We start from the raw sequence: 13,822 nt of genomic DNA, 5'->3' as shown, positions 1-13,822 counted from the left end.
ACCTCGGACAAGGTGCTTAACCTCGTGTCTTAGTTTCCTAGCCTGTACAGGGGTGGACAATAGTAAAAACAACCCCACAGAGCTGTGCTCCAGGATGAAATGTTAACACATGTGAAGTACTGAGAACATGCCTGCACCAGGAAAGAGCTCATGTCTTGGGGTAGCCTTGAGGCGGGGACTTGGCGGACAGGGAGGAGGCCATCTCAGGAAGGAACCTGAGACCACTGGGCCACGTGCAGGAGCTGAGAGGCTTGCTGAGGCAAGGCACGTTCTTGCCTTTGAGGACAAAGCAGGTATGGCTGGGAAAGCAGAGGACAAAGAGGGTGAAGGAGAGGCAGTGGTGCAAAGACAGGAACCTGAGCCTGCCCTCCCTTGAGTGAGGCTCCTCCCCACTGTGAGACCCCCTCTGCTCCTGGGTGCTCACCACAGAGGAGAAGGAGGAGGGCAGGGAGGGAGGGAGAGAGGGGAGAGGAGACGCCGGCCGGAAAGAAGTCAGAGAGGAAGAAGAATGCAAATAGGAGGTCAGAACTGGGAAGGGGGACTTCCCTGGTGGTCCAGTGGGTAAGACTGCGCTCCCAATGCAGGGGGCCCGGGTTCCATCCCTGGTCAGGGAACTAGATCCCACACGCACGCCGCAACTAAGAAGTCCGCATGCCGCAACTAAAGATCCTGCGTGCTGCAACTAAGACCCGGCGCAGCCAAAATAAATAAATAAATATTAAAAAAAAAATAAAAGAACTGGAAAGGAACCTCAGGTCATGGGTCAGAGGTCAAGGGAGACTAGAGGTCATGAGAAACCTGAAAGAAGGGTGGAAACCAACCCTTTCCCAGTCGGGTTTTTTTTTTTTTTTCCGTACGCGGGCCTCTTACTGTTGTGGCCTCTCCCGTTGCGGAGCACAGGCTCCGGACGCGCAGGCTCAGCGGCCATGGCTCACGGGCCCAGCCGCTCCGCGGCATGTGGGATCCTCCCGGACCGGGGCACGAACCTGCGTCCCCTGCATCGGCAGGCGGACTCTCAACCACTGCACCACCAAGGAAGCCCTCCCAGTCGGCTTTTTAAGTCACTGATTAGATTTGCCTGAGCCTGGGCTGAGGCTGAGTGAAAGAGGAGCAGGGCCTCACCAGGTTCTTGAAGAGGGCGGCCACCTCACGGGTGAACACGGCCAAGTTCAGGAAGCCGGTGGACAGCTCGTGACTGTTTTGAGACAGGTGGCTGTTGCCCAAGGACTCCACGGCCTCTCGGTACTGCTCCTCGTTCTCCACGTGCCCTGTGGAGCAGGGAGGCGCAGAGTTAGTTCCAGGCTGGAGCTGGGGAAAGGGCTGCCTCGCCAGGCTGGCACCAAGCAGGCTCACTCACCGAGGCCGGAGCTATGGATCGCCCGCACAGCCTTCTTTATTCTCTGTAGGATGGCCTGGTCTCCTTCCAGCATCTGGAAACAAATGTGGACAGAGGTTCAGGGATGCTCAGCCGGGAGGGGTGCCTGACTCTGCGATCCCACCCTCCAAACACACACATAGTTCCCTTCCTAGGGTACCCCTGCTCCCCAACGAAACATAAACAGGCCACCCTCCCCCACCCAGACCACATGGGAAGCCACAGACCAGTCACACCACACCAGGAACGCCAGGCTTTCCTCCTCATGCGGGACAAGTAAACATAGCAATTCCAAGGCACGTGGCATAGCGGGGTATACCAGGCCAGGGTCTGAATCTCGGCTCTGGCACTAACTAGTGTGTCAACCTAGATAAATCTGTTCGCCTCTTTGAGCCTAGGGTGCCTCTTCTGCAAAGTGAGGATGACACTACAGAGTTGCTGAGAGAGTGATTTGACGAACACATACACGACGCTTAGCAAAATACTAGAGGAAAACATGGACATCTCTATAATCTCGAAAGACTCAGATGGGGAAAGACTTGTTCCCCAAACCCCAGGCTCAGTAAGCAGCCACGTGGGGATAAGGAGGAAGAGGCTGGGACACCATCGGTGGGAAGTGAGATGAGGAGGGTAGAGGTGGACACTCAGCCCCCCCTGGAGAGAACTGCTGGGACATCAGGCAACCCCAAATTCCAGGGGTTGCAGAACAAACAGCAGACTGTGGGGAAGCCAGAAGATGTGACAGCATCACGTGCAGGAGTCACGTGCCCCGGGCGGCTCAGCCCGGATGGAAACCTCCCAGACGCACCCCTCTTTCAGTGGGGTATAGAAGCTGCCAACCTCATGAAATGCATAGTTAAGTGGGAAATTATAGAATTAGGGTTGTAAAGGGCCCACGGAGCCACAGATGAGGAAACTGAGGCCAAGAGAGGGGTGGGTCTTGCCTAGAGTCAAATAGTGGGGAAGCGGCAGAGCTGGGCTTCCAGGGGGTGCCCTAGTACAGCGCTCCATCCACACACGATGGCTGCACCCTGACCCCAGCCCCCCCTATTCTGTCCAGTGACGATAATGGGATCAAAGTTTGATCGCCAAAGAGTTACTTCAATGTGGCAAGAGTTAGCAAACATTTGGAATGGTATCTGCAAAGATTCTAAACCAAACTCACAGGAGGACAAGCACAAGGCAGTCCTTGGAGGCAATGCAGAGTGTTTTCAGACGCCTTGGGCACACGGGAAGCCTCTGGAGGGAGAGGGGTCTGGTTTTGAAGCCCAGCTCCATTGCCCAGATGCTGTGTGACTTTGGGCAAGTTGCCTATTCTTTCCGAGCTCCCTGATTAGCTATCTGTAAAATGAGGGAAATAATGCCTACCTCTCAGGGTTATTATGAGGACTGTATGTATGAGATGATTCACATAAAGGGTTTAGTTTGGTGCTGAGCACAGAGTGTGTCCTAAATGAACAGTACCTCTGATTGTCAGCAGTTGCTCCTGATGCTAAAAAGTACCCATCAAATTCTGGGTACTTTTCCTCCAGGGAATAGAAACCTAACAGTCTCTCCCCTGAGTATGACCTTGAGACACTTTCATGTTTGGGACCAGTAGAGGCCCATCCCAAAGCTGAAGAAAGAAAGTTGAGGACTTGGGGAGATTGGGGAGAGGGGGCCATAACTGACTCAGCTAAAGAACTAAGACGTTTCTATCTGAGAGACAAAGAGAAGAGGGGAGAACACGAACATGTCTGTAGCTCCCAAAGAGCTAGACAGGGAAACACGTGTTTGCCAAAGCCCTTGACTCCCACCTTGAAACTTGAAAGGGAAAGATAAGAGTTGATTAATTTAAGGAGCTAGGACTCCAAAAGACAGTGCAGGTTAAAGATATGAACAAATTCCAAAGAGGTTTAGAAAACTCCCTAGAAGGCAGATCCATGTGCCTAGCATACAAAAGGTGCTCAATAATTGTTTATCTAAATGAATGATGGTTTGCAAAGCCCTGGGACACAGACCTGAGAGGTCTATGTCCATGCTCTAGATACCCTTTGGGGAGTCTTCCTATCCCATGACACCCATTCTCTGAAAACCCCTCTACAGTTGGGCCCTTGCTGCCTTGTTTGTCCTAGCCAGAGTTGACTGGGCCAGGCTTGACACCTGACCTAAGCTGGGCCAATCAGATTCTCTTTCCAAGGAATTTGGAATCGGGCTCTGGAAAGCTAGCTAATTGATTGGAAGTGTTTAAGCAAAGGGAAAAGAACAAAGTAGATGTGTAGAAAGAAGCAAATGAGACCCATGCTGCCACAGAGAAGCGCAAGAGAAGAGCTGCCCTGGTTTCTGGCAACTTTCCAGATCCTTCACCCTCAGAGGCCCTTCCATACTTCCTGTCCTTGGGCCTCCATGAAATACCCCTGAACCTAGCAAACAAATTCCTTTACTGCTTAAGCTAGTTTGAGGATCTCTCTTCCCTGCAGTGTAGCAGAGGCTGCAGTTGGCTCCCAATCCATTCTTTCTTCCTCCTTAGCAATTAGGACTCTGACTTTTCAGATGGCCACTTGGCCACTCACAATAAAGACTACATTTCTGGGGCTTCCCTGGTGGCGCAGTGGTTAAGAATCCGCCTGCCAATGCAGGAGACACAGGTTCGAGCCCTGGGCCGGGAAGATCCCACATGCTGCAGAGCAACTAAGCCCGTGCGCCACAGCTACTGAGCCTGTGCTCTAGAGCCTGCAAGCCACAGCTACTGAGTCCATGTGCCACAACTACTGAAGCCCGTGCACCTAGAGCCCATGCTCCGCGGCAAGAGAAGCAGCCGCAATGAGAAGACCGCGCACCACAACAAAGAGTAGCCCCGGCTCGCCGCAACTAGAGAAAGCCCGCGCGCAGCAATTAAGACCCAACACAGCCAAAAAAAAAAAAAAAAAAAAGAGACTACATTTCCCAGCCTAACTTGCAGCTAAATGTGGTCATGTGACAGTTCTAACCAATGGTATGTAATGGATATATCATTTGTTAGCTTCCAGAAAGTAGTTTTGAAAGGAAGGGAGGGGACTTTCCTGGTGGTGCAGTGGTTGAGAGTCCGCCTGCCAGTGCAGGGGACGCGGGCTCGAGCCCTGGTCCAGGAGGATCCCGTGTGCAGCGGAACAACTGAGCCTGTGCACCACAGCTGCTGAGTCTGCCTCTGGAGCCGGCGAGCCACAACTACTGAAGCCCGTACTCTGCAATGAGAGGCCACCGCAATGAGAGGCCCGCATGCAGCAACGAGGACCCAATGCAGCCAAAGATAAATAAATAAAATAAATGGATTTATAAAAAAAAAAAAAGGAAGGGAGGGATTACACACCTATTAGGATGACCAAAACCCAAAACACTGACAACACCAAATGCTGGTGAAGATGTGGAACAACAGGAACTCTCATACATTGCTGGTGGGAATGCAAAAGGGCACAGCCACTTTGGAATCCAGTTTTGCAGTTTCCTACAAAACTAAACATACATTTACCATATGATCCAGCAACTGCTCTCCTTGGTATTTACCAAATGAGTTGAAACTTATTTCCACATAAAGACTTGCACATGGATTGTTTGTAGCAACTTTATTCATAACTGCCAAAACTTGGAAGACAATGTACTATTACTTAGTGCTAAAATGAAGTGAGCTATCAAGCCACAAAAGACATGAAGGAAACTGAAATGCATATTACTAAGTGAAAGAAGCCAATCTGAAAAGGCTACAGACTGTAGGATTCCAACTATATGACATTCTGGAAAAGGCAAAACTATGGAAACTAAAAAATCAGTGGTTGCCAGGAGTTGGGGGAAGGGAGGGATGAATAGGTGGAGCACAAAGGAGTTTTAGGCAGTGAAACTATTCTGTATGATACCAGGATAGTGGATACATGTCACTATACAGTTGTCAAAACTCATAGAATGTATAACACCAAGAGTGAACCTTAAGGGACTTCCCTGGCGGAGCAGTGGTTAAGAATCTGCCTGCCAATGCAGGGGACACGGGTTCAATCCCTGGTCCAGGAAGATCCCACATGTCGTGGAGCCACTAAGTCCGTGTGCCACAGCTACTGAGCCTGCGAGCCACATCTACTGAGCCCATGTGCCACAACTACTGAAGCCTGTGTGCCTAGAGCCTGTGCTCTGCAACAAGAGAAGCCACCACAATGAGAAGCTGGCGCACTGCAATGAAGAGTAGCCCCTGCTTGCCGCAAATAGAGAAAGCAACGAAGACCCAATGCAGCCAAAAATAAATAAATAAATAAATAAATTTAAAAAAAAAAAAAAAAGAGTGAACCTTAATGTAAACTATGGACTTTGGGTGATAATGATGTGTCAGTGTAGGTTCACTGATTATAACAAATGTACCATGCTGGTGTGGGATGGTAATTGTAGGGGAGGCTGTGCCTGTGTAGGGCCAGGGGTGTTTGGGAACTCTCTATACTTTCCACTCAATTTTGCTGTGAACCTAAAACTGCTCCAAAAATAAAGAAAAAAATTAATAAAGAAAAGAAAAGAAAAAAAAGGAAGGGAGGGGTGTCCTGTCATACTTTTCTCCTATCTAGAATGCATTTGTGAGGTCTAGAGCTCAGGCAGCCATCTTGCACCATGAGGTAGAAGCCCCACGTTATGGATGGTGGAGCAACAAAGTAGTAGCCTTGTCCCTGGTGACTGTGGAGCCACCCTATCAACTTTGGACTACTTATCTATAGACGTCTTTTACATGAAAGAAAAGTAAATGTCTATCTTATTTGAGCCACTGTTATGCTAGGTATTCTGTCACTTGTAGCTGAACCTAGCTCTTACTGGTACAAGCAGGCAAGTCATCCTAATCACCCACAAACTGTCCCTTGATGCCCTTGTCAGAAATGTATCAGGAAATGGCTTCCTGGCTAGATACCATTCCTGCCCCTACTGCTCTTAGCAACCAAGGTTCACACAGCTATTCATTCATTCATTCAACTAGTTATTGAGTGCCTGCTATGTGTTCACATCCTGCGTAAGAGACACAATCTCAGCTCTTAGGGACACCACCATCTAAGGGAAGAGCAAGACAAGTAAGTAGATATTTATAATGCAATGTGATTAGGGTTATAATGGAAGATGGACAAGGTACCTCAGAGCCCAGGGAAAGCAGAGCTGTGTCTGCTCAGGAGGAACAGGGAAAGCTTTAAGCTGTGGTGCTTGGCTGTGAGCACTGGACTAAGAGGCTGCGCTGTGACGTCGTGTGGGGGAGTACTAGGTATAAATGGTAGAAATGCTAGAGGAGGGAGGCTCGCTCTGGGAAGGATGGGCAAGGAGGGGATCATTCATTCATTCATTCATTCATTTCAACAAGCATCTCCTGGTGCCTATTTTATGGCCCCTTCCTTCAAAAGGCTCACAGACATATAAACACAAAGTGTCCGAAGGGGAAACAAAGAGGGGGGAATTCTAATCACCCCTTTCTCAAGAAAATATTTGAAAATCATTCGAACTGGGGTATAAATGACTGATAACACCTACCCTCTATGATACAATGGGGCAAAAATTTAAGCTAAAGAAATACCGTTTTAAGGAGAAAATTCAGACCAGAGCCTGGGGATGGGAAGGGATTTGGAGACAGGCACAGAGGTTTTTAGAACTCCAGTAATGAGGCAACCATAGCACGATGAGTCCCAAACTATGATTCTAGCCCCAGTCTCCCGAAAACTATCTCCCTGGGTGATAGTAGTCCAGCCAGATCTCTAAACCTCCCCTTCTTTAAAATGGGAGAAAGATAATATCACATGGGGAAAAAAATCCATTCTCCACTTAACTCACAGAGTTACTGTGAGGCTTAGATGAGATCACAGACATAACAGCATGGTGCCAAGGCTTGGGGCATTTGGAAAACATGAGTATGATTTTTACTGTGATTTGTTTTCTGCCTCTGTATGAGATCAGCCCTCATTCCTCGTGCCTGTGACTGGATAGGTTAACAAAACCCCAAAATCAGCCTCTAGACTCAGGGAGTCCTTTTAATCCCCAGTAGTCAGTGATTCTCAAAGTAGGGTCAGCAGCAACAGCTTCACCTGGGAACGTGTTAGAAATGCAGATTCTTCAGCTGAATCAGAAAATCTGGAGGTGGGGCCCAGCGATTTGTGTTTCAACGAGCCCTCCGGGTGACTGCGACGCATGCTCCAGTTTGGGGATCACTGGTCTAATTCCACCTTTCAGAGATGCAGTAACTCATCATTGCTAAAAGTATGAGGCTGGCCCCAAACTACCTGGTTTTGAATTCTAGCTCCATTTTCGTTATTTGCTATGTGACCTCTCTGTGCCTCAATTTCCATTCACGAAATGAGGATGATAATAGTTTCTACTATATAGGGTTGTTGGGGAGACTAAATGAACTCACATAGGTAAAGTGCTTAGAACATTATTATTTGATTGCTAATGATGTTATCCATTGCAAAATTAAATGGAATTTGATTTAGGAATTTCTCAACTTTCCTTGAGCTAATTAAAGATACCTCCCCCCACCCCCATGACCCTGCTCAGCAAGATGTGGGAACCACAGGTACAGAGGGACTGCAGTGAAACCTCTGTCACTGGGCAGACACAGAATGCAAGATGTTACATGTCCTGAGTGCCTGTGTAAGGGCTCTGGGCCAGGCTCTTACTTGTCACCCTCCCAGCCACCATTTGAGACAGGCATCACCATCTACATTTTTATAGATGAAGCTGTCAGGGGAAGGAATGTGTCCAAGTATGTCCAGGTCACATAATGCTGAACAGTGGCAGAGTCATAACTTAGACCCAGGTCTGGTCAAATCCAGGGCCAATGTTCTTTCCATAACACCAAGCTGCCCCACAGAGGTTAAGGGACACGGCTTCTTTGACCCTGGGACTGGATCTGCCTCTGAGCCTGAATTTCAGCTCCACCATCTCTACAATAGCCCCTCAACATCCCCTCACACAGGAAGGGAGGAGGGAGGGACAGAGGGAGACCTGTCCAAAGAAAAGGAAGTTGACAGCAGTGTCAGGGCCCCAACTGCAAATACTCCAAGGGCTGTCCTACTAGAGAGAGAACAGATTTATTGAAGTTGGCCCTGAAGAGGATTTCCAGGACTGAGAGGTAGAATTAGAGACACAGAAACAGATTTCAGCTCAAACACAGGAAGAAGTTCCTAAGCAAGAATAAGTGACCCTGGAAGGAGTGACCTTGAAGTATTTAGGGACTTCAGGTGGTAGAGCATGATTCAGGCACCAGATTTTGGATTAGTAGTGATGACCATTTAGATTTCTCTCAAAGCTAAGAGTCCATGCAAGAGCCTGGGCAGGCACTGGGCAAAGGCAGGTGAAACTCAGAGTACCAGGGACATGTCTGAACTTGGAAAACCAACTGGAGTCCTTCGGGCAGCCTTGCCTGGCTAGGCCTAGACAAAGTCTGAATTCCAGTTGGTGATACTGCCCTTTGTGCCCCGCCACCCCCTACACACACACACACACACACACACACACACACACGCACACACACACACACTGTGCTCTTGCTCTCTGCAGGCAAAAGATCATAGATGGCAGCACTAGGGCCATGCCCAGCTGCCTTGCTTGGAAGGGCCTTCTGCATGCCCCCTTCCTGGGTCAGGATTCATCAATAGGAGCCATTCTTCATTCCTGTGATTTCTCAGAGCCAGCTGTGGTAACCATGGTGACCCAGCCCAGGGGGCAGAGCTGCTAAAGCTAAGGCCTTGAGAGCTGCAGATTAAATTTCACCATTAGACATTCACTCTTTTGGACTATTATAATACAGGGCATGGGCACCCCTTTTTGTGGCATCCCATGACCATTGGAGCCATCATTAATCAGTCACAGTATTTTTCCCACTGACTCTGGTTTTGTTCCATCATTTTGTTGAGGCAGCTCTTCAGGTAGCCTCTACCAATTAAAGTATAGTTCACACAGGAGAAGAAAACCAGTTTCTAGCTTTGTTTTGGACCATGATGTTGTGCCTTGAGAGACTAAATCACAGAATATTGGAGATAATCTAACATTACCTCCTCGTTTTACAGACTGCAAAACAAAAGCTCAGATGAGTTTCTTGCCCCAGGTCTCATAGGAAATGCAAACAAACTAAGGAAAGAATACAATCTAAAACTTCCACAGGGCTTTACAGTTTGTAAGGTAATTTGACATCCACCCTTTAAGACTCGTAGCATCCTGATACGACAGTCATTGCTTTTATTCCCATCTGGCTGATGAGTTAGTGAGGCTCAGAGAAGTAAAGAAAGTTGCCTGAGCTCACACAGCCAGGAAGTGGCCGAGATAGACCTGGGACAGTTGGACTCTAACTGTTGGACTCTAACTCCCTTGTTTATTCCCAGTCTGTGGGCCCCAGGCCCTGGAAATCCAAGGAGTTACTACCATGGCCCTATGAAGGCACACTTATATAGAAAGCACTACAGACCAATAAAAAAAGTCTCACGAATTAGTATGACCACATTCCAAATATGAATGCAGCTGTTACGATCAATAAGACACAAATCTTCAAATGTATTTTTGAATTCATGGTAGCTTTTTGTCCTTTTCCATATTTCTTAATCCATCAATCAATCAATCAATCAAAACTAAAAGTACAAGTGTAAAGGAAAGGTCAGTGAAACCTTGACATTAAAAAGGATTCCTTCTGTCATAAAGAACAGACTTGTGTTTGCCAAGGGGAGAGGTGAAGGAGGGATGGGCTGGGAGTTTGGGGTTAGCAGATGCAAACAGTTATATATACAATGGATAAACAACAAGGTCCTAGTGTATAGCACAGGGAACTATTCAGTATCTTGTGATAAACCATAATGGAAAAGAATATGAAAAAGAATATGTGTATCTCTGTCTCTCTCTCTCTCTATATATAGATAGATAGATAGATAGATAGATACGTATAACTGAATCACTTTGCTATACAGCAGAAATTGACACAACACCGTAAATCGACTATACTCGAATAAGATAAATTTTTAAGAAAGGGGGTCCTTCTGTGAGGTGGCAGAATCCGGGCTCCTTTGATCTTTGATGTCCGAGAGAAGATGAAATTATATGTACTACATGTTAACTGTGAAAAATAAAATACAATATTTTAATGAGCAAACCAAGTTACACTTCAAATATTTAACGAAATGACAAAAAATGCACAGAAAACCCTGGGGCTTTTCATTTCTAACTGCTGATTTATTTACAGAAAGTGCAGAAGATGGAGAAACTCGTTAAACCGCACCTGGGGAATGCAACAGTGAACACAATCAGTTGATGTGAAACTACAGAATAAGCCACTGGTTTGTTTTCCTGTGGACTACAAAAAACGAAACCAAAAATGATGGAGGGGGAATCTTAGGAGCCTGAAAACACCCATCAACAAATGGACTTCACTTGAATCCTGCTTTTTAAAAAATAAACTGTAAAAGAAGTTAGGATAATTATGAGGCAACTGGAAATTTGAAAACTGGATAGTTGATGATTTAGGGATTATTATTAATGTTTCGGGGTACGAGAATGGCATCCCATTTTAATTATGTAAGCAAAAAAAGAAGTCCTTACTGTTTAGAGCTATGTACTGAAATATTTAAGGCTGAAACAATATGACGTTTGGGATTTGCTTAAAAACAAGATGAGAGTTGGGGAAGCAGGTTGGGATGGGCATGGGGCAGGACTGGGTTATGAGCAACTGGAGGTTCATCATTTTGTTCTGTTTTCTGTGAATATACCAAATTCTCCACAAGAAAAAATGAGGGCTAGTAGATGAAAACATAAAATTGGCAAAATAATAGTTGTTGAATCTGGGTGAGTCTACTTTTGTGTTTGAAAATTTCTACAACGTGAAGTTAGTGAAAGAAGACAGGGGGTTCCTATGTTCAGAAAAGTTGAAGACCACTGCACTGTTACCTGAAACCCCTTGACACCTTAGTATATGAGCGGGCTCCTTTCAATGGACAGCTGTCTGGGCACAGCTTTTGATTAGAGGAATGGGATGGGAGAGAGTGGGGTTTGGAGAAGTCAGCCTGAGAGAGGCAAAGGAGGGCAAGGGCCAGGCGGGAGGGTCCTTGAGGGGCAGACAGGAAGGGCTTAAGGCTGACATGCTGGCTAAAGGAAGGTGCACAAGCTCTGTTGCTTAATTCCAAAGAGGGCACGTAGCAGAAAGAGCACAGGATGTAGAGAGAGGAGACTGGGGTTCTATTCTGGACCCAATACCAAGACCCTGAGCAAGTCTGCAATCTCTCCAGTCTCTGGGCCCCAGGGTCCGCATCTGCAAAATGGGAACAATAGTCAGTGCCGTTCCAGCCACCTCTCACTGGGAATCGAGTCAATAAGGACTGGCTAAGTTTGTAGCCCTTGCAAACGTGAGCTGTCCTGTTCACATCATGCTCAAAGTTTGCTTTTGCTCACCCACCTGCCCAATCAGCAGATCAAAAGAAAGCAGGGAGTCCCACAGGGCCCTTCGTGGGTGGCCAGCAAGGAGGGGCAAGGGTGGGACTGGGAAGTACTCGCTAGCATCCCTCCTCCAGGCAATCGCAGCTCAGCTCTACTCCCTGAACAAGCATCTCCCCTGGAACCTCAAATCTGCAAGCCTGCCCCTCTCCACCCAGTGGGGTAGAGTGAGGGGCTGGGGCAAGGTCTCCAACAGAGTCACTGGCACACAGTAGGGGCTCGTCCACACATACTGAGTGTCCGGCTGTACCTTGCCTGGCCGTGAAGGTGCTGGGAAGAGAGGGAGGTCAGGCTGGGCCCTGCCCTCAAGGTGCTCACAGCCCAGTGGGGAAGACAGAACATAGACAAGGATGTGCTTGCCAAGGGCTGAGGAGGCCTGGGTGAGGCTGCAGCAGAAGAGAAGCCTGTGGGGGGCACAGACCAGGAGCGCCCACCCCACCCTGGGATGAAGTGATGCTTCACCAGAGCCTTGAAAAATGAGGAGACACTGGTGGAGCAAAGTAGGACAGGGAAGGTGACTCGAAGAGGAGAGAGGCGCCTCGGTAAAGTCCCCGGGTAGGAGTGTCAGCACATTAGGGGAGCATCCTGGAGCTTATGGGGCAGGCACCTACCAGCGCTGGTGAGGAAGCGGTGAGCAGTGAGGCCTCAGGCTAAGCAGGGCCCCGAATGACCCTCTGGGAGTCCATGCTCCTAATGAGAGGCAAGGGGATGCTTTTATATCACGGCCACATGCCAGGCTTCTTCTAAGCACCTGACAGACTTTGCATTATTTCACCAAATCCTGTCAACAACCCCAGGAGGTTTTACAGATGAGGAACCTGAGGCCCAGGGTATGGCATCTGTCCAGCTCACATAGCCGATAAGTGGTAGCACCTGGGCTCCAGCCCAGGGTGTCAGGCTCCAGAATCCATGCTTTTAACCCAAAACTCTAGGTTTTATCCCACAGGTGATGAGCTCCTGCAGGGCTCTGAACAAGAGAGGAGTGATTCAATAAATTCTCATGGTAGATGGGACTGCCCCAGCGGTCCAGTGGTCAGGACTCTATGCTTCCGCTGCAGGGGGCACAAGTTTGATCCCTGGTCAGGGAGCTAAGATCCTGCCAGCCGTGTGGTGTGGCCAAAAAAATTCTTGTGGTAGAAAGACTGACTCTGGGGCTCATCTGCAGACCCAGGCCAAGTGGGAGAAAGGGGGTGCAGCCCTGAACCCCAGGCTCGACTGGGTGACGGAGAGCACAGCCCAGCCCAGCCCAGCTCAAAGCAGATGGCCAACAGGAGACATTCGGATTCCAAGCTCCCAGGCTGATCTGATTACATGAATCCAATCGCCACCCCACTTGCTAAGTGCTCGTTTTATTTTTGTTACCTTGTTTATTCCTGTGAGGTAGTTAATATCTTCCCCATTTTACAGATGAGAAAACCGAGGCTGGGGGAGGCGAGGCAACCGGCTCAGGGGCATGTCAGTAGCTCTAGAAGTGTAGAGCCCTCTGCCTCCAGAGCCTTCTCTCACTATCACACCTCTCTGAGCCCCACTTATCTCTGTAAGGATCACTGTGAAGATTAAATTAGGTCACATTTTTTCTAACGGTGGAAGTCAGGCATCTTCAGAAGCAATGCAGAAACACTTTGGGGGAAGGGAGGGGAGGCACTGAATTTTAGGCTCGCCTCTGCCATTAGGCCCTCTGTATCCCTCTGAGCAAGTTCCTTCCTCCGTCTGAGCCTCCGTTTCCCCACCTATACAATTCAGAGCTGACAGACATGACCCTTCCAGGTCAAAGCTCCGGGACTCAGAGGCGGGGTTAATCATATCCTGCAAGACTGCCCCAACCTCAGCCACCAGCAGGAGCAAAAGTCTCCAAAGGGTTTTCATCTGGATAAGCCCCCAGCCCCAGCCCCCAAGAGTCCAGGCTGGGACAGTCAGGAGGAGCTACACTGCAAGGCCTGCAGCAGGACCTGGGGCCACCCCGGGTCGGCCCTGGCCCCTGGTGTGACCTTGAGCAGTCTCCTTCCCTCCCTG

At 48.5% G+C, this 13,822-nt stretch overlaps 1 protein-coding gene across 7 annotated transcripts in view; it reads right to left on the bottom strand.

Annotated features, from left to right (window-relative positions):
* Positions 1-13,822, bottom strand: part of ASAP3 (ArfGAP with SH3 domain, ankyrin repeat and PH domain 3) — a 47,072-nt gene that overhangs the window by 21,360 nt on the left and 11,890 nt on the right. For all 7 annotated transcript variants that reach the window (XM_029228608.1, XM_029228612.1, XM_029228609.1 and 4 more), the window contains exons 2-3: positions 1,358-1,430; positions 1,123-1,268 (exon numbers count right to left, since the gene is read on the bottom strand). In XM_029228608.1, the coding sequence (XP_029084441.1) occupies positions 1,123-1,268; positions 1,358-1,430 (219 nt within the window). The remainder of the gene's footprint in view (positions 1-1,122; positions 1,269-1,357; positions 1,431-13,822) is intronic.

Source organism: Monodon monoceros, unplaced genomic scaffold (genome assembly GCF_005190385.1).
Source record: "Monodon monoceros isolate NGI ecotype Baffin Bay Population unplaced genomic scaffold, NGI_Narwhal_1 Super_Scaffold_18, whole genome shotgun sequence".
NCBI classification, from domain to species: Eukaryota; Metazoa; Chordata; class Mammalia; order Artiodactyla; family Monodontidae; genus Monodon; species Monodon monoceros.
This window is presented reverse-complemented; position numbering and strand designations above follow the sequence as displayed.